The 23,861-nt window shown below is 40.1% G+C and overlaps 1 protein-coding gene across 4 annotated transcripts in view; it reads right to left on the reverse strand.

Annotated features, from left to right (window-relative positions):
* COL14A1 (collagen type XIV alpha 1 chain) overlaps positions 1–22,537 on the reverse strand; it is a 210,344-nt gene extending 187,807 nt beyond the window's left edge. For all 4 annotated transcript variants that reach the window (XM_078072060.1, XM_078072058.1, XM_078072057.1 and 1 more), the window contains exons 1-2: positions 22,259–22,537; positions 7,669–7,794 (exon numbers count right to left, since the gene is read on the reverse strand). In XM_078072060.1, coding sequence (XP_077928186.1) covers positions 7,669–7,756 — 88 coding nt within the window. In that variant the 5' untranslated portion in view covers positions 7,757–7,794; positions 22,259–22,537. The remainder of the gene's footprint in view (positions 1–7,668; positions 7,795–22,258) is intronic.
* Positions 22,538–23,861: the final 1,324 nt, after the last annotated feature.

The following is a 23,861-nucleotide window of genomic DNA, read 5'->3' on the forward strand; positions in this document are numbered from 1 at the left end:
TCTCAGTGGAACAAAGAGTGGACATTTCTCTCGTTTATGGGAAAATATGGATTTATCATAAGAATAACTATTTTGAAATTCAAGAGGAAGGTGGCTAAACCTAACATTTGGATGAACAGAAAAACTATTACTATTTTTGCTTAGTCTGTAACTTGATGAGAATAATCTATTTATAGGTAGGCTCTTATTACTTATGGAAGAAAATTTAAAATAAGAATTAAACAATTTTAAACAATATATCCAGTTGCTTGGCCAAATCTTGCCAGTGGGCTGGTAGACCTCATTGGCCAAGCTTATTACCAAGTTCTACATGAATGCCCTGGTGAAAGACAGCTGACATGCCTGGGAACCATCAAGTGGAGAAGTACAACAAGGACGATGGAGGATGCAGTCTAGACAGTTAGTTGCAAGAGGATCAACCAATTCTGTCAGTACCCCCGGCGTGCTGACTTCTCAAGGAGGGCAAATAAGTCAACAACATTCAGAATTCCTAAGTTCAAGAATAGAAATCTTTACAGCATTTTCTGCCCAGGCTACTGTTCTTTAAAGGTTTTATTTATTTATTTGAGAGAGAGAATGAGCGGGGGGGGGGGGGGGGGATGGTCAGAGGGAGAGGGAGAAGTAGACTCCCCTCTGAGCAGGGAGCCCAATGCAGGGCTCAATCCCAGGACCCTTGGATCATGACCTGAGCTAAAGGCAGATGCTTAACTGAGCCACCCCGGTGCCCCACCAGGCTACTGTTCTTTAAATGTGGTCTGAGATTACAGCCCTGCCACATTTTATTAGTTAATAACCATAGCCTTTTGAACCCCCAGGAGAAAGTGATGAGGATAACAATGATGCATCTGACTACGGTCCCATTATGACTGCTAGTAAAAAGCAATACCACCGTTCTCTTTTATCAACAGACCACATCTATTGCTAGATCAGCAAAAATACCCCCACAATCAGTAAAAGAAAATCTTGGTTAGACACAAAGTTCATATTTCCTTTAGTTTTTTGCCTTTAGGAGAAAAAGAGTGAACAGAAAAAAGGCTAGTTAAGAAGGAAGGAGGCATGAGGTCATAGTTTCAAACTTCAAAGTTAACTCCTTTTTTCTCTGTATAGAAGACAGACCCTGGGGCTTACATCAGAGCAAAGGTAGCCAAGATTGAGAAAAACGCTGTAAATGCAGTACAGAAATCATTGCTCTTATCTCATGAAATGAAAAGTTGGGTATATTTGATGCCAGACCCATGATTTTTCTTTTTGCAAGCACAAAGGAGGTGCTTCTATACATACCCTTAACTTCCAGTAATAATTACAGATGCTGATGTGAATTTGACTCAGCATTTAATTCATGTTAGTTAAAATCCTAAGCTTTTTAAGAAGACAAAAAATGAGTATAAAGTTTGATTTCTAGCCCACACCAAGAACCCACAGTAAGCCAACCAACTCATTCCTTGCATGGTGAAGCCAGGCTTCCTGTGTGGGATTGGGCCCAATACAACATTTGTGAATATATGTATTTCATCCTGAAGAGGAATGGAGGAGGAAGAATGAGGAGGGTCCATTCTTTATTTTCCTCTCTACTGCAGGGTTAGGCTTGTTACTGAAAGTATAGGGCTGTTTTTGTTTTGTTGTGTTGTGGGTTTTTGTTTTTGTTTTTTTTGAGAGGGAAGTTTTTTTAAACCCCCAAATTTCACTACAATTATTCTCATAGAAATCAAATCTTGTAGGCAGAAAATGAATGTTTACGTGATTTATTGAAGCCTCGCTGTTATCAATAGGCATTTGGGAAATTTTATTTCATAATGTGCCTATTAAAGGGCTAATTTCCATCCTTCCCTTCTTCCCTTTCTTCCTCCCTCCCTCCCTTCCTTCTCTTTCTTTTTTTCCTTTCTTCCACTTCACTCAACAACTGAAATCTTGCTGTTTTATGTGACAACTTATGCAAAGATTTCTTTTTTTTTTTTTTTGAGAGAGGGTGTGCATGTGTGTTGGGGAGGAGGGGCAGGAAGGACAGAGGGAAAGGCAGAGGAAGAGAGAGAGAGAGAATCTTAAGCAGGCTCCATGGCCAATGCAGAGCTCAACTCGCGGTTTGATCTCACCATCCTGAGATCATGATCTGAGCTGAAATCAAGAGTGGGACACTCAATCGTCTGAGCCATCTAGGCACCCCCAAATATTTATTTCAAATAAAATATTTTCATTAATTTCATGAAACACTACTTTTTATACGGGAACACTGAAATGAAGATCTGTTCTTCACTACCCATGATCACCTCCTGTCTGCCTTTTTTAGTACCCTGCTGGTTTCTTCCCCGGAACAACGCTCCCTCTGCACTGCATGGGGCCTCGGCTGTGCTATCAATCAGCGATACTCCCCCGACTAAGGGGTAAGAAAATGACTCAAACAGGGTCGGGCAGACTCTCCCAAGAATCTGAAACTTGTGTCCAGCAATGGAAGGAAGGAAAATAGTTCATCATTTCATTGCAATAACGTGCCCTAAAAAAAAGTGGTCACTGTTTCCTAGAAATTTTACTCAGGGTGTTCCTAGAGTCCCATCCTTTTCAAAGCTTAATTATTTAACTTTTACTTTAATGATATGAGCTACTTTGTTACCTACCAGTAAATACATTTTTTTTTTTTTTTTTTTTGCTTCAATTGACATTGGCCAGAGAAGGTTTCTTTTATTTGCAACCAAAAACCTCTAACTGATCAAGATGGAGTAGTATGGGCAGTAAGAATGTGTTCCCTTTCAAAACATAGTTTTGGGTGCAGTATCAATAGAACAACCTCTTATATTTATTAAGTAAATGACCTTTAAGCAGCAGAGAAGTATTTGGCTTATTTTTCCAAGGGATCTAAAAACACCCAAACAAACAACAAAAATCTAGGCTTTTTATCTCAGTCATTTTTCAATTAAATGCACTGCCCTGGGGTGCCTGGGTGGCTCGGTTGGTTAAGGGTCGACTCCTGATTTTGGCTCAGGTCATGGTCTCAGGGTCCTGGGACTGAACCCTGGGTTGTGCTCTGTGCTCAGCGGGGAGTCGGCTTGAGGATTTCTCTCCCTCTGCCCCTCCCCTCTCTTGCTTTCTTGCAAATAAATAAATGAATCTTTAAAAAAATAAATAAGTGTGTTGCCCAATGTTCTATAAATAAGAGAACTTAAAATATGAGAGAAATTTACTGTGGGATATACTGGGGGGAGTTCTTTTTATCTTGCTTAGAACCTACTATGTTTCATTTCATGACCCATTATAAAGACGCTGAAAAGAGCAGTAAAGAAAATATTCTCACTGTCCAAACATGTTTGACTACTACTAACACCAAAAAAATACGTGTAAATTTCTTAACACAGAGATCTTTATAAAGTTAAATCAAGCCCTGATGCAAAGTCTCCAATTTTATATGCTTTGAGGTTTTTAAATGACAGTTACTTTACCTTCAGTGGTTTCTGCTTATAACCTTCCAAAACAAATGTTGCTGAAACCCACTGCAGATTTACTATGAAATACTGGGAAAGTATTAGTCCCACCATTCTGTCATGTAATACATATTTTTTTTCCTTACAGCCAACACAACAATATGTTTTCTGTGTTCCAGTTCATTTCACAACTTGTCTTGAAAAGAAGATGCTGGAATAATCTAGGTATAAACAGCTATTTTTGAGCCAATGTGCATTCACATTCTCTGGAGACAGAAAGTTCTTCAGAAAGAATTACTTGAAGACACTAAGGTGCACATTCTGTTGATTAAGCAATTTAAGAGGGGGAAAGTTAATTTCCTATATGCCTTTTAATACTGACTTAATACAGTGGCTTACAACAACAGAAATGTATTATCTTACAGTTCTGGGGGTCAGAAGCCTGAAATGGGTCTCCCTGGGCTAAAATCAAGGTGTAGGTAGGGTTGCATTCCCTTCTGGAGGCACTCAGAGACCATCCATTTTCTTGTCTTTTCCAGCTTCTAGAGGATTCCTGCATTCCTTGACTTGAGTCCCCTTTCCATCTTCAAAGCCATCAATAGCCAGCAAAGTCTTTGACATGACTTCACTCTGACATTGTTTCCTCTGCCTCCCTCTTCCATATTTATGACCCCCGTGATTGGGTCCAAAGTGGACCCACCTAGGTAATCCAGGGTAATCTCCCTATCTTAAAGTCAGCTGATTAACAACTTTCATCCCATCAGCAATCTTAAATTCCCCTTTGCCATATAATATGGCATATTTACAGGTTCTAGAAATTAGGATGTGTGCATCTTTGTGAGCACATTATTCTGCCTACCACACTGACCTTTTCTTTTCATTTTGTGAATAAATGTGACTCCAAAATGTCTATAAGAACATAAAGTATGAGAGTAATTAGTGTCGACTAGCAAGTCAACACACCTGCCTTTAGCAAAGTACTGTATTGAATGTCAAACACATTCACATGTGGCTTTGCAGATTAGTGTCAAAATTGGCCAACCCACAGGAAATCGCTACGATGTCTGCTTTAAAAGTAGAAAATCAAGGGCACCTGACTGGCTCAGTCAGAAGAGCTTGCGACTCTTGATCTTGGGGTCGTGAGTTTGAGCCCCACGTTGGGTATAGAGATTACTTAAAAATAAACTTGAAAAAAAATTGAAAGTAGAAAATCAATCGGGGTGCTTGGCTGGCTAAGTTGGTAGAGCATGCGACTCTTGACCTCGGAGTTGTACGTTTGAGCTCTATGTTGGGTATAGAGACTACTTAAATTTTAAAAATCTTAAAAAAAAAAAGGAGAAAATAAATCAAATAAAGCATTTCACATTCTTTATTCTCTACTCAAAACAATCATGTAAATAAATGGTGTCATGGTAGATAGAACTAAGATTCAGTTTCTCAAATGTCTTACATACTTTCCTAAAAGCCAAAGTCAATGACATCCAAAGCCTTTTCTTACTAGGATTTCCTCCCGCATGTGCCCACTATCTTCCTTCTTGAAAGTTTCTGCAGCCTTCACTTCTAGGCCACTACATTCCCCTGACCCTCTTTACAATTGCTTTTTTGAAAATTTCAATCATCCTTTTTCTTCCTTTAACTTCTTAACTGTTGATGTCCTCCATATTTCATCCTCACTTCTCTCCATCAGGCCATGCCTTTTTGGTTCACGGGACCCTATCAGCTAACCTCCAAGCACAAAACAATTCAGATATATTCCCTGCCCTCACCTCTTTCACCTAAGCTCCAGACCATCCACTACCCACCAGACATCTTGTCCTGAATGTTCCACAAGCCCTTTAAAGCTCCATATATGTATCTAAGACTGACCTCATCATCTTCAGCTTAAAATTGCTTCATTGCTTATTCTTTTGTTTCTTTAAAGATTTATTTATTTGAGAGAGAGAGAGAGAGAGTGTGTGTGCGCAAGCAGGGGGAGGGGCAGAGAGAGAGGGAGAGAATCTCAAGGAGACTCCCCACTAACCATGGAGCCCGACACAGGGCTCGATCTCACAACCCTGAGATCAACACCTGAGCCGAAATCAAGAGTCAGACGCTTAACTGACTAAGCCACCTGGGCGCCCTGCTTATTCTTTTATTAATCTCTTCAACAAATGTATACTATGACTGAGCCATTGTTCTGTATCAGAGATACAGACACTAAGGAGAGAACTACTGTTTTAATGAGCGTAGGTAAACAAACAACTATGACACAAAGATACAAAGGCAACAATAACATAGGGGTCAAAATTAAAGGCCCCATCTACTCAGTTCTCCAGCAAAAAGCCTTAGAGTGATCTTCGACATTTTCCTTTCACAACTCCCTCCACGTCTAATCAGAAAACAACTTCTATCCCTTCTACCTCTGAAATGTTTCTTGGATTCATTCTCTTCTTTCTATTCTCCTGCCCAGTTCAGGCCCCCAACAGCTACTTCCCAGATAGTAAATATAATTTTCTAATGATCTCTCTTACTTAACTTATTCCCCAAGCCCCTATAAATCACAAATACGAGTATCATCGATATTGCTATCAGAGTCTCTCTAAAAAATGGAGCTGTTTAAAATCCTCCACAGTCTGGCTCCAGTATGCTTTTCCATCTTTGTCTTTTGCTATACAACCCCCCACCCCCACCCCACCAAAACTTGCATGGCGATTTATCTGCCTAGACCTCTGTCTCCTGAGTAACAGTAAGCTGCTGGAAGACAGAGTGAAGTTCTACTCACTTTGTATCCTGAACCTGACACACAGTATGTGCCCCATAAATGTTCATTAAAAATGGAATTTGGCCAATAATGTGTATCTGGTCAATGGCATCCCCAAAAGTATCCCAGAAGGACTCTGTATGATCAGTTACTCCACGAATGACCATTTCTGAATTAAGTTAGACTAAGATGGCAGCTCTGAAGGGCTTTGTGATTTGGCTGCCCTTTGTTCCAAAGGCCTTATGTCTTGTATCCCACAATTTAAATGGTAAGTTATCTGGGATTTCTACTCTCACTTCCAAAAGCGTCCTTGTATTAATGTAAGTAGGGGAAGCAGAATTTGTCTGTCCAACTGTTTCCTATGTGTTGCATGAAGCAGTTGGAAATATGGCTTTAACACTATTTGAACGTGCAAAGGGTCAAGTTCCATGCCTTTCCAAACAAGCATGCCTCACTTTAAGGAAGCAGGGTGTGGTGGTTCTTAATATTTGACTTTTCTATAACCATAAATTCCAAGCCTTAGACATTAACACTCCTAAAATAACTTTCTTTATCACATGTAGATTTCCTTGCTAAGCTGATGAATGACTATTTCAGCACCGACATTTCTGCTTCTGCAAGATTATCATGTTTACCTAGCAATGGAGTTTTGCTTACTTCTACATGTTGTGCACTTACTTCGGAGGTTAGCACGCTTTTTCTGCAAAAGGCCAGATAATAAATATTTCAGGCTCTGCGGGCTATATAGTCTCTTTTTTACAACTACTCGACTTCGCAGTGTGAAAGCTGGCACAGACACAGGTCAACAAATATTTGCATCCAATAAAACTTTGATGACAAAACAAACAGTGGGTCAGATTTGGCCCATGAGTTGGTAGTTTACCAACTCCTAACATATTTTATAAAAACGAGTGGAAATTGAGAATAGAAGTGCAGATCCCAGTAATACAGATAGAATTCAAAAACTAAGTTCAATGAAAACAAAGCTAGAAATCTTTGGAAATGCTTAAAATGGCATATCAGCAGCCTCTGTCAGGCTTTTGGTAACTTCACACTATGTGCTAGTTTTTAAGAAAGGAACAAAATAATAAAGACCAGGTATGAAGTGGTAGAAATATTTTGTAGACCCTCTATTTAAGAGACAAGGCATGACTGGAGTACATACACACACCCATCATAGCTCCTCATTAATGGAACTGATTTTGTAGCATGCAAATTTGGCTTTTCCTAATTAAATCTGCACAGCCTCTTCAGAAGCATGTGAAGAATGAGCTGTTTAACAAACCACCACAAAATTAGTATGCTCAGTCCCTGGTGAGGTCTTAACCCTCATCAAAGTTGTGGCACATTTCTACAAGGTAAACAGCTGGTAAAACTGAGTAAAAGCCAACATATGACCCTGCCTAGAAACACAGTAGAACCCGTGCAACACTATTAGGGTAAATAAAATAAATAATAACCAGAATCAATGTAGCTAGAGTCCCAGGCCCTAATGATTATCTTAAAGTTTTGCGTTACCTTGACCCTGGACAATGGCGCAAAAATAAGCAATGACCAGCAGAGCTGGAAACGGCCAGTTTTGCATGTTGCACTGAGAAATCTTCATTTTATCCTCTGCTTTTCACATGGGATGCAGCAGCAGTCCTGGAAGTAGAGAGCAGAGGAAGATTTTCAGAAGCCTGAAAATGAAGTATATGTAGTCATCCAGGACAGGCAAGCAAGCCAACCAACATGGATTAGTAATGTCAGGAAGTAATCCATTCCCTACGGCACCATATATTTCACTCTGAAATATAAACTGATAAAAGAAAATTTTCTGAGATGATGCTGCAAATGGGGAGAATGGTATGAAATATGTAGGAAAAGAAGTTCAGAAAGTCCTCAGTGACTCTTTGTAAGGCATACATTGTCCAGGGAGTTTTCCAAATGGATAAATTCCAAAAGTTTACCTAAAATGATCATTGTCATCAGACAATCACAATTTCCTTGACAGTAATGTGCTCCTCCAGTATTTTTCACATAAAGTTAAAAGTTCTACTGTTGCCTTCTTTTGCCTACAAAGTAAAGATGATATATGGGACCTTTCCTCTGGTAATCAAAAAGAACGTGAAAAAACACTGTGCTAATATGGAATCACTATTCTGCTTCTATTTCACTGGGCTGAAAAATCCATAATCCTTTCATCTTTTCTTATAACTTTTTTTTTCTCTCATGTGTGAATCTAAAAACAAGTCCAGGGTTTTCTTTTTCACGAGGAAATCAATGAAAGAAAAACTGTAAGAAAAAGAGAGAGAGATGAAAAGGGGAAAAATGTAGGAAAGGAAGAAAAGAAGGAAGGAGGAAAAGAAGCAGCATGGAGAGAGAAGAAGCAAGGGTGACTGGTTGGTATTTATGAGGCCAGTCTACAAATTCTTGACGACAACTCTATTATAAGCCATTACCGAGGAGAAATTCTGAGTCCTTTCACAGAGAGTAAAAAGACATCTCAAAAGTTCTCTTCTACCCAGGGCATTTTTTCATTCATATATTCATTCATTCATTCTCCAATATTGTTTCACAAAGGATCTGAGGCAAATTTCAGATAAATAGCAAATAATGTTTTTAGTATGTCTACTGTGATATTTGAGACATATTTAATTATAAGGTTTATTAGCGCAGAGTTGTATGATCTCTCAATTTAAAACATATCTTTCTTGGTTACAGTTCCATTACCACTATTAAAGTAGTGTATTTCTGACTTCTCCTGTCCCTCCAGAATGGAGAATCTATATATTTGTCCACCTTGCAGTTTTTTTGAGAATAAGCTTTTTTTTTTAACTTGTGGGTTTTATTTATTTATTTCTGCACTTATTAGGAATTGCTTCTTTTTGCTTTTCTGCTTTTATTGTTTTATTTGTTTTTCATTGTTCTTTGTAATTTTTTTGTTGAATCTTAAAGTAATATAATATGATTCTTTATTTGAGGCCATTAATTTTCCTCTGAATATGCTTTGGCCACATCACATAAGCTTTAATTTCTTTTTTTAACTGAAGAGTTATCTCAGTGAATATAGCGAAGTATAAGTCTGTGAACTCTCAAAGCAATATGACTGATGCACTTAAATCTCTGAGATCCTGGTGTTATTCCAGAGTAGTACAGTGACTCCAGAGGAATAAATAATTGTATTTCCTTCAAGCAATTGTTCAAAAAATTTTTTGGCAAGTACTTTTTTTATAATACCTAATGACAGTGTGTACAACTCTTGTGTTGCCAGTAAAAGGGAGATCTGTAACTTTATAATCATATAAATAATCAAGTTAAGATTCTATCATGAAAATTAAAGAAGGTACTCAATTGTATCTAGGGACCCAAAAAATATCTTCCTCTATCAGCCTACCATCGTTTCCAAATGCTAATTACAAAAGAATATTTCCTTGGATTAAGACATTCACATATTGGCAGCTCCTTAAAATTCCTAATGGAATAGGCAATACATTAAGTGCCTATCCTAAAAGAATAAGCAACACATTAAGGGATTAACATATATATTTATTTTATATATATTGAGCATTTTAGCATGGGTTGATTCACTGCAGATTAGTAAACCAACCATTTGTCACAACCCAGAGGAAGTTGGGCAAATGGTGAATAAATTTTGATGAATTAAAGGAAGAAAGACCCTGGGGCATATATAGAACCCTCACTCTACAGAGGCAAAAAGAACAAGATTAGGTGGATTATCCAAAGGGATGTGAGTAGCATTTATGTAGACAGAAGGCATGAATACAGAGGATTTGAAAAGATATGGGAGTAGGCTTCAGCCCTATTGCAACCAGGAAATCAACAAATCTGCCAGTCACTCAGAGAGCTGTCCACTACACCCCAAAAAAACCATACCAGCAGAATCACTCTCTCAACTCAAATAAATATTCTAAGGTTTTGTGCCCCAACACTATAACCATAGGTTTTAATCAGAACAAGGCAAAGAAAAGGAGAAGTAAGGAAACATGCCACATCTGTGTTTCCGGCATACACTTTAATCAGGGGACTTTTATCAGATACCACATGACAGTTTTTAGCATAGGAGAAAAAGATCCTTTTACAAGCCATAATCCAAAAGCCTTTCTCTGTTCTCTTCAAAATACTACAATTCCTATGTCCAGGTGTTTTGAAGCAATAATTAACATGACACATTGGAAGTTAATCTGCATCTCATAAAAATTAATTTTTTAATGTTGCATTTTTAAAATTTATTTATTTTTAAAATTTTATTATTTTATGTTAATCACCATACATTGCATCATTAGTTTTTGATGTAGTATTCCATGATTCATTGTTTGCGTATAATACCCAGTGCTTCATTCAGTACGTGCCCTCTTTAATACCCATTGAATCACAGATCTGTACCTCTGAAATAAATAATACATTATATGTTTAAAAAAAAAAGAAGAAGACTATAGCAGGAAGAGAAAAATGAAGTGGGGTAAATCGGAGGGGGAGACGAATCATGAGAGACTATGGACTCTCATAAAATTTAATTTTAATTAATTAACTAACTAATTCTACACTACTCTTGGTAATTTTTTTTTAAAAAACAGTATTATTTATATGGAAAGAATTGTATCCATAGCTCGTCTTTAAATCTTCCTTTTTATTGTTTACTTTAAATTGGGATGAGTAATACCATATTGAGAGAAGTGGAATTTTAGTTTTCCCAAGGTTTTCTGCCAAGTCTCCAAATTTTTGGACAGTAAAATAGGGGCAAGAAAAATCCTAATTCCTATTAAAGTGCCATGAGATACTTTAACATTTACCAAAATGTCAAAGCCTAATTTGTTGAAACTTTGCCTAAAAGCCTGCCCAACACAAATAACTCTGCCTTAATTTTTTTTGCTGTTGTTTAAAAACATGTTAAAAATGGCCACTTAGTTCTAAGTTCAGAAGGTATAAACCCAATTTTGGGAAAGTTGATAATGTTTAGTACAAGTTTTCTCAAAACACTGCCACAATTTCATAGTCAGTAATTTCAAACTATCCCCGTTAGGACTAATTTGCCCTTCTACTTCATGTGTTTGTTTTATTTAATGTCACTTGTGTAGCTGAGTTTAATAAGGAGCAAAGGCTCTGAGTACAGCCAGTTTTATCAAAATTCCTTAAAACATTTATTCTAAAGTTTTTGTAAACCACTCGTATACATATACAAACACTTGCACAGACTTACACACACATATACATTCAAATCTTGGATAATGTTCTATCCAATGAGTGCTGACTTACGAAAAAAACTATTAACTTAAACAAAATTGTTGCTAGCCATCTGGCATATGGCCTTAAGAGACCTTAAGAGAGTGTGTTATTTGTAGTATTAGAAACCAAAGCTCTCTACTTGGTCCTAAGGAAAATACAAAACGTTATACTATATAATCCCTGCCCTCAGTGATCTCACTATTTTATTGAAAAGAAAGACCACCAGCAAATACATTGCAAATCTACATAAAATAAGTATGAAATAGAACAAAGAGTTAGCACAAAGTGGTGGTATAAATAGAAAACTGGGAGGTAGGAAGACAATCTGCCAATAATTTGTTAGGGGTACTTGGCTAACTGGTTTAACCACTTAGACTTGGTTTCTTTATACAAAATGTGCAAATTAACATCTACTTTATCCAATGATTGAGGTAATGCAGATAATGTACTTAGAACACAGATAGCTCTCAAAAAGTTCTACTTCATTTCATGTTAGCAATGGGTTGAAGGAACACGAAGGACAAAGTAATGATAACAATCAACAAATTTACTACTTGAGTATATACTAAAGGAGGAAGGAAATCCAAGAAGTCTTTATCTACCCCATCATATTAAGGTGTTGGGACTAACTTGGCAAAAGGTTTAGGCAAAAACTGAGGACCCAGATAATGATAGAGACACAATTATTTGCATGGGTGAACTGCTTTAAACTTTTCAAAATATATTCCTACCCATATTTTATCATTTTCCAGATGACAGCTCTATATAAATTCAAAATAATCAACCATATGAGGATGTGGAAGATTTGACTTAAGAGCAACTCACAGACTTAAAAAAAAAAAAAAAAGACTTAGCAGTTCTAGTTGACAAGTTCATGCAAAGAAGATTTAAAAGAATTGGGGATGTTGAAGCATGTTTTAAGCCTAGGAAAAATCAGAATCAGAGGCACGTGATGAATGTCTTCAAATATTTGAAGAGCTTTCATGTGGAAAATAAAACAAGATATTTTGTGCAGCTTCTGCAAATCAAACTTGAATCACTGGACTGACCCACAGAGATGTGGATTTGGATGTAAAAATTCTCCACACTTAGAACCGGTTCTCTCTTACTAGAAATTCAGAGGCAGTAGCAGGTTAGGTTTTGCCCCTAACAGATGCTATAGAAAGGAAGGGTACCTGGAAAATATGACCTCTGAGATGCTTTCCCCAACCCTCCTTTGTTTATACTTTAATGTTCACAGTATACAAGGAGACTTTTACAGTCAATCAATGATCTAGGTTATACAGATCTGTAGATTAAAAAGCAAAGACTAAAAACAGATCTAATGTATTACCCAGCATGTTGACATTGTTTACCATTCCTTATTTCTTCTCTCCAATGAAAATACCACCCTCCTCACATCCAGAAGAATCAAAGAAGTTTCCAGGATTGGCTAATGAGGTCTACTTAAAAACAAGCCCCAGAGGAAGTTAGTAGTTATTACTCTTCTCTGTTAGCATCATGACATAGTAGAACACTTCTAAGTTAGGAATAAAGAAAACCTCGTTTGGGTACTATTACCTGGGTGATTAGCCTTTCTCTCCCTGAGTGAACTCCTCACTGGGCATGGCATTTTGACTAGAGATCAAGTGGAAAGCCAGTCTTATTAGCATAAAGAATCAAAGAGCAGAAGAGTTCAGGAACTCCAGAGACTGGAAATTGAGAAGGGACATGTTCAGAAAAGAGTGAGCCACAGTAAGGAGAAATAAAATCAGGATAAAAACTCTCCTCAAATCCTTGATACTTCAGAATGATAAAGAGTCAAGAATCAAAAAAACTTAGCCATCGTAAATGTGTGTGCATTTAATAACAGAGCTTCAAAATACATGAAGCAAAAACTGATATGGAATGGAATGGAAGGATGGAATAATAAGCAAAGCTAGAGATGTTAACACTCCTCTCAGAAATTGACGAAAAACTAAACAAACTATCAGTAAGAACACAGCAGATGTTAGTAACACTATCAATAAATTTATATTTATTGAACATTACATCCACCAACTGCAGAATGCACTGTTTTTTTAAGTGTACATAGAAAGTTTTATAAAATAGGCCACATTCTGGGCCATAAAATGAGACTTAAAAAAATGTCAAAAGTTTGAAAGTTTACAGAGTATGCCTTCTGACAGTAACAGTATTAATTAGAAATCAACAATATTAAAATATCTTTACAAATTCAAAAACTGGAGATTAAACATGTTTCTAATTAATCCATAGGTCAAAGAAGAAATGAAAATGGAAATTAAGAAAAATATTTGAAAGGGAACAAAAATACAAAGACAACACATGAACATCTGTGGAATGCAGCTGAGGGATTAGAGAGAAATTTCGAGGTTAATATATTTACATAAAAAGAAGAAAGTTTAAAATCAATGATCTCAATGTTCCACCTAAAGAAGCCAGAAAAATAAGAGCAAATTAAATCCAAATTAAGTTGAAGAAAGGGATTAATAAAGATAAGAGTAAAAATCAAAGAACTATAAAATTAATATTAGTGAAAATTAGCAAAGCCAATATTTCCTTCTTTGAAATATTAATAAATTGAAAAATTTTAAGAAAGAGTGATCAAGAAACAAAGATCAGAAACACAACTAACAATACAAGGAAAAAAAGAAATTATATCACTACATATTTCACATGAAGAAAGGAAAAATATTAATAACTTTATGCCAATAAGTCCAACAATTTAACTTAATTGGAAAAAACCCTTGTAACACTCAACTTGCTAAAACAGACACATGAAAAAACAGAAAATCCAAACAGCCCTCTATTATAGAGATTGAATTTGTTATTAAAAATATTAACAAACTAATGGTTGCCAGAGGGGAGGGGGATGGATGTTGAACAAAATGGATAAAGGGGAGTGGGAGATACAGGCTTCCAGTTATGGAATGAATAAGTCACGGGAATAAAAGGGACAGCATAAAGAATATGTCAATGACATTGTAATAGCAATGTATCAGGACAGATAGTAGTTACACTTGTGGTGACCATAACATAATGTATAAACTTGTTGAATCACTCACTGTCTTGTACACCTGAAACTCATGTACCATTGTGTGTCAATTACACTCAAATAAATATTTAATATATATATATATTCCTAAAAAGAAAATCACAATCCAAATGCTTTCACTAGTGAATTCTATCAAATATTTAAGGGAGATAAAATATCAATCCATGCAAACCTTTTCAGAAAACAGAGGTGAGCTAGCATAATCCTTTTATCAAAATCAGATGTCATTATAAAAAATAAAAATTACAGAATATCCCTCATGAACATAGAAACAAAAATCCATTCACCAATATATATAAAAATAATAAAAATCATTACCAAGTGGGGTATATTCTACAAATGTTATGACTAGTTAATATTTTAAAACAATATCATTCTGCATCTTAGACCAATATATAAATAAATATACATATCATCTCACTAGAAGCATGAAAAGCAGTTGAAAAATCCACTACCCATTCATGATTAAAAGAAACTCAGCAAATAAGAATAGAGGGTAACTTTATCAATCTGACAAAGGGCATCTATTGAAAAATCATATTTAATGGAGAAATATTGAATGTTTCTCTCCTAAGATCAAGAATAGGACATGGATATCAATGCTGTAACATTTTTATCATTTCATTCAGCATTTTACTAGAGGTCCTAGCCACTGCAATAAAGAAGGAAGGAAGGAAGGAAGGAAGGAAGGAAGGAAGGAAGGAAGCAAGAATGGGAAGGAAGAACCAAAACTGTATTTTTAAAATCAACATGATTTTTTGCACAAAAAATCCTAAAGAACATATAAAAGAAAAAAAACCTACTTAAACTAATAAGTAAATTTAGGAAGTTTGCAGGACACAGATCAATAGGCAAAAATTAATCATGTTCTTCTAGCAGCAAACAAATGGAAAAGAAAATAGTTTGTAAAATTCCATATACAATAACATCATAAACACAAAATACTTAGAAATCAGTAAGACATGGTATGTTCCACATTCTTTGGTGTAAAAACCAGAAAAAAAATACAAATCTGAATTCCTAAGAGAAACTTAAAAATGCCTAAATACACAGAACAGTATACCATGTTCATGGATTGAAAAACCCAATTGTTAGGAAGTCTTCAAATTAATCTATAGATTCAAAGCAATCTTATAAAAAATCTCAAGTCATTTTTTATAGAAATTAACTAATTGATTCTAAGAACTTGCAGGGAAATGCAAAGGACTTAGAAAAACCAAAACAATCTTTTAAAAAAGAACAAAGTCAGGGACACCTGGGTGGCTCAGTCAGTTAAGCATCTGCCTTTAGTTCAGTTCATGATCCCAGTGTCCCTGGGACGCTTCTCCCTCTCTCCCTCTGCCTGCCACTCGCTCTGCTGTGTGCTCTCTCTCTCTAACAAATAAATAAATAATATATTAAAAAAAAAAACAAAAGAAGAACAAAGTCAGAGCACTCATAATTCCTGATAACAAGCCTATAAAAAGCAACTGCAATGACAATAGAGAGGCATATTATTCTTTGATGTGTTACTGGGTTCTATTTGCTAATACACATTAATTCATATTAATAAGTGAGATGATCTATAGCTTTCTTTTTTATGCTGTGTCAAATGTGTATATCAGTATATACACATTTCATAAAAATATGAAGTTTCCATTCTTTCTATAAATGGTCCTTTGGAACAGTTATAATAGTATTGCTATTACTGAATTTTTTGTACATTTTTTTCCTTTTTTTTAGCATTTAATTGCAAAACCATGGAAGTTTGGCATTTGGGGGAGGCTGCTTTTTAACTACGTTTTAACTACTTTTCAAAATTTTTATGCCTATTGTCTTATTTATAATATACAATTTCTGTAAACCTAGAGTATTTTAGTAATTTAGTAATTTCTATTTTGTTAAAAATAATCCATTACATCCTCATTTTCTAATGTATTGACATACAATAATTGTAATTACTATTCTAGTCTTGTAAATTCCTCTAATTTTGTGCTTGTTTTCTATTTTCATTTCATTTCATTTCTTATGTATTTGGGCTCCTCTCATTTTGCTTTTTAAATTACAAAAAAAAAAAACTGAATCAAATTCACAACATCACAATGGAAGGGAAAGAAATAATAAGCTAGAAATAAGGAAACAGGAAGGAGAAGAAAAATTATAAAGACAAAGATAAGAAGGTAGAAAAAAAGAAGGAGAAGGAGGAGGAGGAAGAGAAGGACAGAAAGAGGAAGACAGTAAATAGTATAAAAACAGAAAGGATCTAAGATCACCTTCCTGGCCAGATATGGGCCAATGTTACCTAGATTGGTGCTCCTCAAAATCACCAGTCTATGAACTGTTTGTTATTGGTCCACAATGAGATAAGGAAATTATACCAAAATGTGTATCAACGCATTGTCTTGCTTCCTTTTTCAGGAAAGCTTTGCTATGAAAAAAAATATTTCAGCTGAACTAACAGCGTGCTTAGTGATATACTTGATTTACGTATTTGTGCTTAGTGACATATTTGATCCTGGTACAGTTTTAGCTCAGCAGGGAGAAGTAACAGTGTGTGGAAGGGCACCAAACAGCAAACCATAATCTGTGTAGCACCGGCCTAAACCCCTCACTGCACACATCCAGTGGATTGCATCTTCCCCTTATCCCACTGAAACTCTCCATCTGACTGCAGGACCTCGGTAACTACTTTTACCTTCTGGATTTTGGGTACTAGAAGATATCTATATTGCAGTTTAACCCATAATCAAAAAGGTTCAAAGTGCATAATAGGTCATGAATAAACGTTGATTGATTGAATAATTGATGACTGAATGATCAGGGCTGATGTGTACAGGTTGCAGTTGATGCACTGCACAATTTGCCCTTGGCCAAGAGTGAGTGATGAGTGAAATGGGCAGACACTTTGCTCTCCAAGTTATATGCAAAGCTGTGTTATTCAGAGGAGAAGGCACTATTTTCTTCTTCCAACTGCATGGCTATGCTCAGAGAGACCACCTTTCACTAATTTATATAAAGACCCTATGTAGATTAACAGCAAGGGACTTGACTGCAAATTGGCCTCAGAAATGCAGCTGCTCAGTCTTAAACTAGGTGCTGTAAATTCTACAGGCTGTAGAAGGCACAGCCATCCCCAAAGCATGGCAAATTCGAGTGACAGCTCCTTGATTCAGGAATGATCCATTACCTGGCTTCTCTTTGTTCTCTTCTTTTTTTAAGGACTGACATAGCTCCTTGGTCAAAGAAATGGGGCATTGTTTTTAACTAAACTCTATATTATAAGAAGTATAAAGGGTAGCTGCCCATCTCAGTGCAGATATCCCATCCTTTAGGAAGGCTTCCCTGATCTTCCAAGTCTGGGCCAGGTGCTCCCCCTATGGTTCCTATGGTAGTAATCTTTATATTCCATTCTATAGCACATAACACTGTACTGTAATTGGCTATTTGCATTTCTACCTGCCAAAGTGTATTGTTACCCACTGTATTTTGAATGCTTAGCACAGTTTTGGGACATGGCAGGAGTCAGGTCTGGGAGGTAGAGGAAGAATAGAAGCGAAAAACCTGCAGTGGAATATCATTTTTAGATATCAGTTCTTTTCAGTGTAGATACCAATCTGTGTATAAAACCAGATGGAAAGCCATCCAGGAACAGATATTTATCCTAGAAGGCGTCCCCTGAGTGCTCCTAGTTACAGACACATCCTAAGACATTTGATGAACTCAGCAAATCCAGTCTCCCTCTGGATCAATTTTCATAAACAATCCAGGTAATTTCTGGGAGGAAAGAGACCAAGCACTGTTCCTTAAAATTGGAAGTTAGAGACACCTGCCAGTGTAGCTCCAACAAAGGCCCTTTGCAGGAAAAGTTTGTCAAGAGTATAGATAAAAAAAAATCACCTGGGGGGGGGGGTACCTGGGTGGCCCAACTGGTTAAGTGTCTGCCTTTGGCTCAGGTAATGATCCCAAATTCCGGGTTCAAGCCCAGCATCGGGCTCCCTGCCCGGCGGGGAGTCTGCTTCTCCCTTTGCCTGCAACTCCCCCTGCTTGCGCTCTCTCTCTCTCTCAAATAAACAAGTAAAATAAAAAAAAAACAAGTAAAAAAGGAGAGAGAGAGCGCAAGCAGGGGGAGTTGCAGGCAAAGGGAGAAGCAGACTCCCCGCCGAGCAGGGAGCCTGACACAGGACTTGATCCGAAGACCCTGGGATCATGACCTGAGCTGAAAGCAGACACTCAACCGACTGAGCCACCCAGGTGCCCCAGTAAATAAGATCTTAAAAAAAAAATCACCTCGAAGAAATGGGAAGTCTAGCCTCTAAGCCCTGACGTAGACACCCCACTCTCAGAATTCCCATAGCCTTTCTAGTCACCATCCTCTCAAAAAATGGAGCAGAGAAAGAGAGATGGGGAAAGTGGAAAGAAGGAAGAAGCTGCAGTAGACAAAAGTAGCCACTTTTTGTCTTCCAGGCTCTGTACTAGATCATCTTAGATCTTAACCCTATAGAGTGGCTACTGTTATCCCTGTTTTCTAGATGAGCAAACTAAAGCTCAGAGAGGTTAAGAAACATGGACAGGGGCACAAAAGGAGCAAGTTTAGATTCCCCCATATCTTCCTGCCTTCCACCCCATTTCAGCTACTTAATACGGCCTCAGTTGACAGCCTCCATGTCCGTCACACAACCCTCCCCCACCCCCCATCCAAGAAGCTGATGGATAATGTATCCAGTGGGATTCAAATCTTATACAGACTTTTCTTAATCTTGTATCTGTCACAGGCTGGTTTTGTAACCCCAGGCAAGGTAGTTTATATCCCAGAAGCTCAGTGATCTGATCTCTAAAGGAAGAAAAATATTTACTTCTACAAGTATTTGAGGGACTTAAATGTGTTTCTGAAAGAGAAAAAGGCAGGTATTCAATAGGTACTCAAAAAAAAAAAAAAAAAAATGCCAGCAGCCCTATCAAGGGCAAATCTGCCAAGGAGGAAGTTTGTTTTATTCATTCTCCTTTAAGCTTTCCTGTCCCTCCGCCCACACCCCTGCTGTCTCCTCTGTTCCCCCAGGGACCATCTAGAGTCTCATTTACCAATGACCTTGTTCTATGCAAACTGTCATAATCCCAGATAATGTGTTAGCTCAGGGGGACTCAAACAATACCACCTCAGCCTGCAGTAATTCTGGAAGGCCCTTGTCCTTGAAAGGAATCTTGGGTTACACATGACAGGCCAGGAAAACAACAGTCATTTGGCTGAGTTTGGATAAAAATGACAGCAAATGTGGCTCTAGAGTCACATAACTGCTCAACTGTCAGCAAAGGATCTCTGTGTTTTACTAGGTGACATGAGGAAGTATTTAAGAGCCAAAGGGCACACACTCCAAGGAGCCTTTTGTGGGCTGGGGCTTGACCCAGTGCCCCGTAAGTCACACAACTGAGATCATGACCTGAGCCAAAGGCAGCCGCTTAACTGACTGAGCCACCTAGGCGACCCTGTTCAGTCCATTCTTGACAGCCCTGGCTGATTCAGAAAATCAAGACACTCATGGAAGGCCCCAAGTGTTCTTTGAAATCCTCAGCTGGACCGTTAGCAGCAGGAAAAGGGCCAAAGGGCTCCTCCCATCAATCCTAAAGCCTGGGACCTGCCCAAAATTGTTCCAGGAATTCTGATGGGTTCCAAGAAATCCTTCCCAGGGAATGACTGAGAGGCCTCACCAATGTGGCTCCTGTCCTTTCAAAGGGACCCCCAGGAGGTCAGGGCTGCAGTGGAGATTCAGGTCTATCCTGGCACGGGGCTCTCCAGGCAGAAGGACGAGATGCCTAGTGTTGAGTGAGTATACTGTACATCAGGGATAAACCTTGAAAACATTTTGCTAGGTGAAAGAAGCCCCTCACAAAGGACCACACACATATTGTATGCCTCCATTTAAATGAAATATCAACAAAAAGTAGATTAGTGGTTGCCAGGAGATGGGGGGGGGGGGTCAGATTGGGGAGAAATGGGAAGTTTCTGCTAATAAGTATGGAATTTCTTCTTGGAATGATAAAAATGTTCTAAAATTGCTTGCAAGTGCTGATGGCTACACAACTCCGTGAATATACTCGGTGAATATAAAAACCATGGTATTGTATACTTGCGTGGTATAGGAATTATATCTCAATAAAGCTGTTTAAAAAAATATCCTGAAGTCTACTTACAGTAACCAAGTTATTAGGGCCAGATTCAGAGGAAATCCATCTAAGTTGCTCTTTTGAAACAAGCAAAAACCCAAATGCTATCCTTTCATTCACTCACTTACTCATTTACTCCTTCCAAACGTCCCTGTGAGTTCTCTGTGTGCAGAACTGGACCACCTTATCAGAAACAGAACACCAATTTTCCTAATTGCACCCAGCTTAAGCCTGTTTGCTTAAGGATTTGAACACAGACCTCTTCATCCCATGCTGCAATTAGGAAGTGCCCTCCTTGGCCCTTTGTCGGGGAGGAGCCCCTAAGTCTTAAAGCGGAATTCCAGGAAAACTTGTTTGCATTTCTGCTCCCCACAGAGCCACCAAAGTCTTACCCCCTACTTCTTTGTTCCTCCCTCTCCTATCCCCTTCAGCTGCTACCCAGCAGACTCTCCAAAACTTCCAAAAGGGAGTCCAAACCTTCCGGAGGGAAGGGGGCTTGGGTAGCAGCTCCAGAAGCATTTTTCAGGGGGAAATCCTGGCCCCTGTGAGAGCTGCACGCAAGCTCCATTTGGACATTTCTCCTAAAGACAAGTCCTAAGCCTGTACCTAAGTAGAAGGGGTGACCTCCAGTCAACCCTGAGCTCCTGTGCCAGAGGGCAGGCTTCACGCAGAGGACCCAAGAACCCAGTGCCAAAATCGGAGTGCCTGTGGTCCAGGACTCGCAGGCGGCGTCCAGGCGCTCGCCAAGGACAGAGGCCACTCCTGTGGCTCCACACTGGCTCCTCTTGGCCTTTCCCTAACCCTGTCTTGCCTGGGCGCACTGCATGCCAAAGCCCAGCTCGGCTGGCTGCATCTCCGCCAGGCGCTGCGTGCGGAACAGGGGGCTCGAAGCAGGAAGGGGGTGCCAAGGGATAAAACCGGAGGAGATTAGGGGTGGAAAAGCCAGGGCAGACAGGACCCTCCAACACCACAGCCCGCTCGTGCATCTCAAAACCGCAACCTCCTGCGTCCAGACACCAAAGCAAAACGCGCGAAGCATCCGGGTTTCCTGGAGCAGAGACACATAAGAGCTGTTACTGCCAACGTCCTCCATCAATGAGCTCGGTCGGCTTGCTCCTCTTTGCGTCTAGCGCCTGACCCCAGCGCTGATCTGTGGCCGTACCAAGGGGGGGCTGGGTGAATTTTGTCTCCCATGACCTCCACCGACTGCTCTTCCAAGCGCCCCCAAATACAATCTAAATAAAAACAGCGTGCTATTTATATTCAGCTCTCCAAGACAAATTCCTGAGCCCCCTTTCTCACCAGATTGTCGCCTCTACTAAGCCCCTTCTACTTGGAAATGCTGGAATCGCCAGTCTCGAAGCCAAACCCACTTCCCGCCGCGCGCTCACAGCACCCAAGTACAGGGCAAAGTTCCCGGGAGCAACACAAGGCATTGTCGCTGTCTTTGCATTCGCATCACGTAGCACCTCCAAACTCCCTGCCCAGCGACCCCCGCGAGGAGGCATCTGGGTGCACCGTCCCATCCCAGCCCAGAGGTCCCCGGACCATCCTGGGCGCGCGCGTAGAGAAGGTCCATCATGGAATTGCATTGCTTCTGCAGGTGACTCGCCCTCTCCACTTTTCCTTCCTAACGAATAGATTTTTCATAGCCGACCCGAAGTAGGGCAGAGAAAGACTGGAACTGACCTGTGCAGGGGAATGTTCTAGCCCAAGATGGGGACCTCTCGACGCCTAGGTAGGATCCAAGTTCGCCGCGAGTTGGTTCTTGGCGGCGCACGGCTCTCGCTTGCTTCCCGCGTTGTGCCCCCTTTTAATTAGCCTCTTCTCTCCCTCTCCCTCTCTTTCATCCTCTCCCACTCCAGCTCCCACTCTGTGCAGCCCGGAGCTGCGTCCTCTCCAGCGCTTCCCTCCTGCCAGGCGCCCAGGATCAGATAAGAAGAAAGGAAGGCCAGTGGGCGGCCAATTATAGAGCGGAAGGTGGCCGCGGAGGCGGAGGTTGGGGAGGTGGGAGGCAGGCCTAAGTCTCAAACGCCCCCCCACCTATCTCCTCCTCCTTTCCCCACCCCCGCCGCACAAGAGGTCCTCCGAGGAGCCCGCCCCCGCGCCGCCCCCGCGCGTCCCCCGCGCGTCCCCAGACCTGGCGGCCGCCCCAGGTGCGCGCCGCAGTCGGGTGTCGTGAGCCCAGAAAGAGCCGCCTTTCCCCTTCACTCCGACAGCGGCTCGTGTGGGGCCGCTGAGTCAGGCCCTGCGGTCGCTTGGCGAGGTGTGGCGCCCTCCAGGACTCAGGTACTGGGTGCCCACTTCCCCGTTCCCAAGACACGACTTGCCTTCCCGCGTCAAGGACCTCGCGCTTGGGAGCGCGCACGCCCTGCGAAGGGGGACCCTGCCTCCCCTCTTCTCGCTTCCTTGTCCGAACGAGGGCTGCAAAACGCCAGAGCAGCGATGCTCAAAATTTAATGTGCAGGAGAATCATTTGAGGGTGTTGAACTAGATATTTTTGTGGGCTTATAAGGACGAATGTTGGCAGTGGCCAGGGCTTGGACTTTCTGAAACAGGATCTTTGCGACTGATTCCCACTCGCAAAGATCCTGTTTCAGCAAGTCTGGGCTGAGGCCAAGGACTCTGCATTTATCAAACACCCCGGTGGTTCTGATCCATGCCGGCCACCTTACGGGAGTCTTTACCTGAAATGTGAAGCACACGAGGTGCGCCAGACCTCGCGCCAGGTCTCGAAGAACCAGGGCTGCGCTGTCACCCTCTGGGCCCTTTTAGAAAGTCATCGTCCTTAACCCGTTTTTGAACCGGGCACCAATCCTCGGCGGCGTTCTTTACAATCCAGCTTTTGTGCGCACAAATGTTGGCGAGGGAGTTACAGAAACGACAGAAATTTAGCAACAACTCATTTTTGCAAGAAAATGCTTTCTCACGTTGGAAAACGGCTAAAGGCCGGTAATGGAGAGAAGAGAAAGGGCAAGGGGTCCTCTTAACAGGCTTCCCACATGCCCAGCTGAGAATACAGAGAGAAGGGCTTTTGAAAGCTTTAAAGGGGGTCCATTAGACTTTCTAACCGTCCCAACCACTATTAGCCACCAACTCCGCCTTCCCCGATGTTGCGTGCAGATTCATCCACTTGGAAACGCTGGCAACTTCCCGCGGGCCCTGCGGTTGGAGTGCAAAGGGCCCGCTCCAGCCCCCGCCGATGCTCTGCCTCCGCTGGTCCTTTTTCAAATTGGCCTCAGCTCGGCCCCAGGGCGCGGCCAAGCTCGGCGCCCTTTTGCAACTGCGCTTC

The sequence above is a fragment of the Halichoerus grypus genome, chromosome 5, assembly GCF_964656455.1.
Source record: "Halichoerus grypus chromosome 5, mHalGry1.hap1.1, whole genome shotgun sequence".
Taxonomy (NCBI): domain Eukaryota; kingdom Metazoa; phylum Chordata; class Mammalia; order Carnivora; family Phocidae; genus Halichoerus; species Halichoerus grypus.